This window comes from Aquila chrysaetos, chromosome 25 (assembly GCF_900496995.4).
Source record: "Aquila chrysaetos chrysaetos chromosome 25, bAquChr1.4, whole genome shotgun sequence".
In the NCBI taxonomy this organism is placed as follows: domain Eukaryota; kingdom Metazoa; phylum Chordata; class Aves; order Accipitriformes; family Accipitridae; genus Aquila; species Aquila chrysaetos.
Window position 1 is genome coordinate 6,917,208 of NC_044028.1, and position 6,035 is coordinate 6,923,242.

At 45.6% G+C, this 6,035-nt stretch overlaps 1 protein-coding gene across 1 annotated transcript; it reads left to right on the forward strand.

The window, feature by feature from the left end:
• Nucleotides 1-3,353: 3,353 nt before the first annotated feature.
• On the forward strand, nt 3,354-5,344 carry LOC115335924 (cytochrome c oxidase assembly protein COX19). The gene is made up of 3 exons (XM_030002279.2): nt 3,354-3,572; nt 3,729-3,840; nt 4,810-5,344. The coding sequence occupies exons 1-3, from the start codon at nt 3,491-3,493 to the stop codon at nt 4,895-4,897; spliced, it is 282 nt and encodes a 93-aa protein (XP_029858139.1). The 5' UTR covers nt 3,354-3,490; the 3' UTR covers nt 4,898-5,344.
• Nucleotides 5,345-6,035: the final 691 nt, after the last annotated feature.

The following is a 6,035-nucleotide window of genomic DNA, read 5'->3' on the forward strand; positions in this document are numbered from 1 at the left end:
TGTACATCTTTGTAGAGCACATAACGTATTAAGGCCCTGACCTTACTGGCATGAAACTATGATTTCCCTGTAAGTGCAAAACAATAATATTTCATTAATCATCCACAACAGAAATCCCCATTCCCCAGACTATTCTGGCAATATTCTGCATTTTTGCTTGTCTAGGAACCTGAATTAAAAGGGAGAAAAATGGTTTACAACAGCCTGTGGCAGTGATGTAGCAAGAGACCTTATGTAAGAGCTGGCGGCGTGCTTGCCGCGCGAGGGTGAGGCGTAGGAATGAGTGATCCTGGAAGGATGTTTCTCTGAGGTGTGTTCTGTGCCTGGGCTGGGAACAGCAGTCTCAAGGGCACAAATTCCAGCGTCTGAATGTGCTTGGTCTTGTTCAACTGATTAATTTCTTACAGCTATCCCAAATCAAGCTACAAAATCCCCTAGTACTTTACTCAAAGCCTTTCATGGCTTGTCAATAAATTATCTTCAAATTAACTACCCGATAATTTGAATCTGAAGGCTCTTAAAAGATGCAGCATGGTGAGAGAGAGAAAATAATGAAAGTCCCGGACTTCACCCTGCCTATAAAAAGGAATAAAGGTTCTGCTCTGATGTATTATTCAATTTGGTGCTTCCAATAGTAATGCTGAGTGTGTAAAAACTCCTTTTGAGGGTACATTTGATGGATAAGCACCAATAGTGGAATAAGTTTTCAGTGTGATCTGACAACATTGTAAAAGAGCAAACATTTTTTAAATGTTACTTTAGTCCATAATTAATGACTCTTTAGTCCATAATTAATGACTAACAACTCTGATTCAACCAAAGGAATTTTTTTTTTTTTTAATCTATCAAGTTGTGTAACTTGAAAGGGGGAGATCCAAGATTTTCCCTAGTTTGGGGAGCCTTTTAACTGTTGGAAAGGGCTCAGGACTCCAGACTAGAGATACTGTAAAACACTGCATGTTTTACAAATTATCTGATCTCTCTTGTACAATGGGCACCTTTTTACTGAAACAGCTATTTCAGATTTCCCTGATGCCGTGAAAGTCTCTCACTTCTTTGAAAGATAGTATGTGAAAAGCATTTAATTCTCTGTTTGTGGCACTGCTCTTTGTGGCACTGTTTTTACTGAATTCTTTTGGAACTGCTTGGCTTAATCTGCAAATGAGATTTTTTTCCTTCACACTGATTATCTAATGGGGGTTTCATTTGATCTCCTTGGGAAAAATACATACTAAACTGCTAAAGTACTTGTATTAGATTCTAAGACAAACTGTACTTTTAAAGGAAACTCTAGAAGACACAACTGACATTTGCAATAAAAACATTAAGTAAGCATAACCAAACACCTGCTACTATACCTGACCTGAATTTGGGTAACTACAAAATTTAAGACGTCAAAGAAAGACACCGAGTTAATCAATAGGTAATCAAAACATTCGGATATAATGTAATACAGCAAGTTGATATAGCCTTTGCATAGGATTGTCACTGTTTGGGAATAATTCCACTGTGGGATCCCTGCATCTCTTTTTCCTTTGATTTCTTCCTTCATCACATGGGCAATCGGCAAGTCAACCACTGTGCCAGAAACTAAGGAACGTAATTTGGGCAGCTTGCTAAAATCAAGTGCCTTGACGCTTCAGTTAAACTTGTCCAGATAAACCAAAGCTGCTTCTCTGCTGCTCAGTCCCCCGAGATCCGGGAGACAGTTTGCTGCATGTATGTATGAAAGAGGAGTATCTCCCTTTTACTGTTAAGTGTTATAACGAAGTCAAGTGGAAAAGTGCTATTTACTATATAATAAAAAAATCTATTGTTCATAGCCCTGAAAACATAATAATAAATAAAACCTTATATTTCAGGCTGTGTAAACCAGTTGCTTATACAATAGAACATGGTGTAATTTTCCATTTACAATTTCAATACTGTAATAAGGAAGCAATCAAAGCATAAAAAAAATGCACTTTAAATGGGGCTGCAGGTAATATTTCCATAATGGCTGTCCTTAACAATTGCAGCTGTTTCTTTTTTTTACCCAGCCTCAAATTCTTTCTACTTATCTCAGTCATTTAATTAAAAGAAAACCAACTTAAAACAGATGAAAGACCATCTTAAAGCAATGGCAGCTATGGGCAAAGAAGAAAAAAGACTCTAACAGTGTAATCCACGGTTAACACTCGGGAGGGTTAGATTAACACCATTTCTCATCCTCTTTTCAGGATGAGATCCGAGGCTCTGTAGAGAGCATGCTGTAAACCTGCGGGCAAAAGGGGTGTTTTTCTTAGTTAGCTGTCTTGAGGATCTGGAAGTTCACCATTTCCCAAGCATCTGCCGATGACCGCTTGGTTTTACCGACCTTATCGGCGTTCGTGCCGCGTGATGGGCAGCCGCCAGCTCACCCATCGCTTGTAGGAGGCATAAAATAACTCGGTGTTGTCCGTCAGGTTTGCGCACAGGTGTCAAACCGTGAGGATTAACGAGGGACGAACAATCACGTCGCTGCCGCCATGGCGGCTGATGGCCGAGTTCACGTCACTGCAGTGGGACGGGGATGGCTTTTCCGAAATCCTGCTGGATTTCTAAAGGAAGTTGGTCCTCGCTTCCCGGGGGTGCCTCAGCTCTGTGTGCTGATCCCCGGGGCTCTCGGATCACACCGCCAGCCACAGCGGGGTCCTGAAAAATGTGGTTTTAAGTCGAGCCCCATTGCTCAGCAGTGACGGGTGAGGAACTTGTTCTTCGTGGCCGAGGGGAAGGAGGAGCCCGGCCTCAGCCCGGGCCCTGTCCGTCGGCTCCCGGACAGAGACGGGAGACGCTCGGATGAGGCTGGATCCTGTATAAACCGATTTGCTGACACCACGTTCTGAGTTTTGCTCTTTTCCCCTTCGTTTCCAAACGAACACACGCGAGAGGACAAACCGTTTTTCCCTGCCCCTCAGCAGGCAGGCCGCCCCTGACCATCGCTCTCACCCTTCCCGATTAGAGAATCCGGAGGCGAATTAGGAGAAAAACCAACTGTTTTTCTGAGAAGAAATGGGTTTATTTCTCAGAGGTTGATCGCGCCCCGGACGCCGGGGAGGCAGAAGCACAGCGGGACCGCCAGGGGCCCGACCCTCCCGCTCAGGCGGCACCGACCCCGCCGCCCCCCGGAGGCCGCCGGCCCGGGCCAACATGGCGGCCAGCGGCGGCGTCTCCATGGTGACCCGCGCGGGTGGCCGAGGCCTGCGGCAGTGACGTCACTCTTGCCCCCCGGCACGGGTAAGGCGGCGGCCCCGCTCCGGTTGCCGCAGCAACGCCGATGCCGTTGCCACAGTGGCGTGGCTCCGCCCCCCCCCCCCCCGCCGCGGAGCGGCAGCGGTCACGTGGCCCGCTCGATGCGCTCGGCGCTCGCCGGAGCTGTCGACGCTCGGTGTTCGGCTCCCCCCGGCGGCCAGTGTGTGAGCGGAGGGACCCCCGGTTCGTCCGTCTGTCCGTCCCCTCCACCGCCGGCGACATGTCCACCGCCATGAATTTCGGCAGCAAAAGCTTCAAACCGCGGCCGCCGGACAAGGGTGCCTTCCCGCTGGATCACTTCGGTGCGGTAACGCGGGCCTGGCCTCCCCGCGGCCTAGCACCGGGCCTTCCCCCCCCCCCCGCCTCCCCTCACCTCTCCGCGGGCCCGGTCAGGGGGACGCGGGCCCGGGGCCGCCGCCCGAGCCCCGCGGTAGCGCGGTCCTCGCTGTCTCTTTCAGGGGAGTGCAGCGCCTTCAAGGAGCGGTTCATGGAGTGCCTCCGCCACAGCGGCTACGAGAGCGGGGCCTGCCGGCAGCGCGCCATGGCCTACCTGGAGTGCCGCATGGAGAGGCAAGTGGGAGCCCGGCCCGGCCCGGCGGCGGAGGGGGGGGGGTGTGAGGGGCAGCCGGGTGGCCCCCGGGGTGGGGAAGCAGCGGGGCTGCCTTTGCGGGGAGGGGAAGGGAACCCGCAGTGGAGGCGTTCGTGCGGGAGGCTCGTGTGCTTGTAAGGAGCAGGTGTCCTTTGTGGCTTCAGCAGTTTACTTGGCTTATGTTTTTGATGGGATGTAGATATCCTGCCCGAAGGGTGGCGTAACTGCAAGACTTAGCCAGCTTCCACTGTGCACAACCGACTTTCTCAAATGTGAAGCTTTATTTTTTCTTTTTTTCTAGCTATAGTTACAAGTTAAAAGTTTAACTTGTTCCTCAGTTCAACTGAAAAAAGTGTTGGTGGTTGGTTTTCTAGGGATGTTTCTGTTCTTGCATTGCTTTGCAATGCTTTCTGTTCAGCGGTGAGTCAGGGAGCTCACTGGGAAACGCACGAAGGGCGTTATTAAGTGCACTTAAATACAAGGACGCTTGCATAGGCTGCATGGGCTGGTGGTGAGGAAGGCTGCGAATCAAAAACCATTTGAAAATTACTACAGCAAAGTATAGCAGCAACACAAATGCTGTTCCAAACCACGTTCACTTAAAAATGTGGTAAATGACACCGGTAGAATCTTAGGAAGCTCTTGTGCGGTCTGTTAATTAAAGATAACCAAGAGTCAGGTCAGTTTCAGAGGAAACTCTTATTCAGTATCTAATATTGGGAAACAACAGATTTAATTGGAAAACTGCTGTTAAGAAAAAAAAAATCCCTGAATGTTGCCTTCCCAAAACTGAAGCTTCTGAGGCTTTGCCAAACAGCAGTCGCTCTGTATGGATGTCTTGGATTTCTTTAGAGTAAATAATATTAAATGAAAGAGAAAATGCTGCTGTTCTCTTGCTTATAGACTGTGTTCTGCATAATGTTTTTGTTGTTTTATTGTTTTTAACTTAGGCAACTTATGGCAAATGAACCACTGGAAAAATTGGGATTTAAAGATCTGATAGATGAGAAATCAGAAGCAAAACCTGAAAAGTTGTAATGAAGACAGACAACTTCACTCCTCATGTATGGAAAGCATAACTCTTATGTAGTACATATTGTACGTTCTGTTGCAATAGGAAGTGTTTCCTGAAGGAACCTTTTTTCAAAGTTTAATTTTCCTAAAATAAGATTTTTTTTTTTTTTAAATGAGCAAAAGTACTGTCTTTGTCTGCTTTCTTCAAGTATTTCTTAACTTTTTTCTTTTGGTTTCTCTAGCCTATTCTTAAAGATCCATAAGAAAATTTTGCCTCGGAGTAAGCAATTATTGCCTGAAGTGTTCTCCATGTCTCTGTAAGAACAGCGAAGTCTTATTTTAAAAAGACAAAACCCCCAAACCCTTTATTGTGTAGATCTTGAGCTATAGATTAATCTTATGGGGGCATTACTAATATGCTTACAGCAATTACTTGTCAGGTGGCAATAAAGCTATTGTGGTACTTGCAAATTGCTTTTTATTAAATACTGATATTAATCCCCATCTTTGGGGTGATCTCCTCCTCGCCCTGCTATAGAAAGTACTTGGGTACTGGGGTGGGGTTTTTTTCAGTCCTTTAACCTTCATCATTGTTGGGAGAGTATTTCTAGTTCCAGACACAAGTCAGGTGGTGATTCTGCTTTTATTTACCATGCCAACAGTGTTCACCTAACTTTATTTCATCATTTAACTGGGAATCTTTCATTATGAATATATTAATTTCTCCAAGTAGAGCTGCCATATGTTTTTTTAATAACTTTATGGGCAAATCAGTGTGGAGAGAGGAATGGTATTTATTTGCATTCTAAGGAATTGTGAAATGTACATATTAATGTGATTGGACAGTTTTATTCTTTTAAAAACAAATATTTTATGTTAAAAACCAGAGTAGATCAAGAGTTGGCTATCTAAGAAATATTGTATTTCTTTCCAAAACACACAGCTGCAGCCCATACATTGAGAAGGTAATGCGGCAGGCCATACAGTAGGTGAGTTATCAGGTCTGAGTATGTCTTTAAGATCCCTGATAGGTGTTGTATAACTTCATCATGAATTATCAGAGCCCAGTGACATTTCTAAGATACACTAATGCAAATGAGCCTTTCTTAATTAATACTGAGTTCAAGCCAAAATAATTTGGCCTGTTAGCCCCCTAGAAATA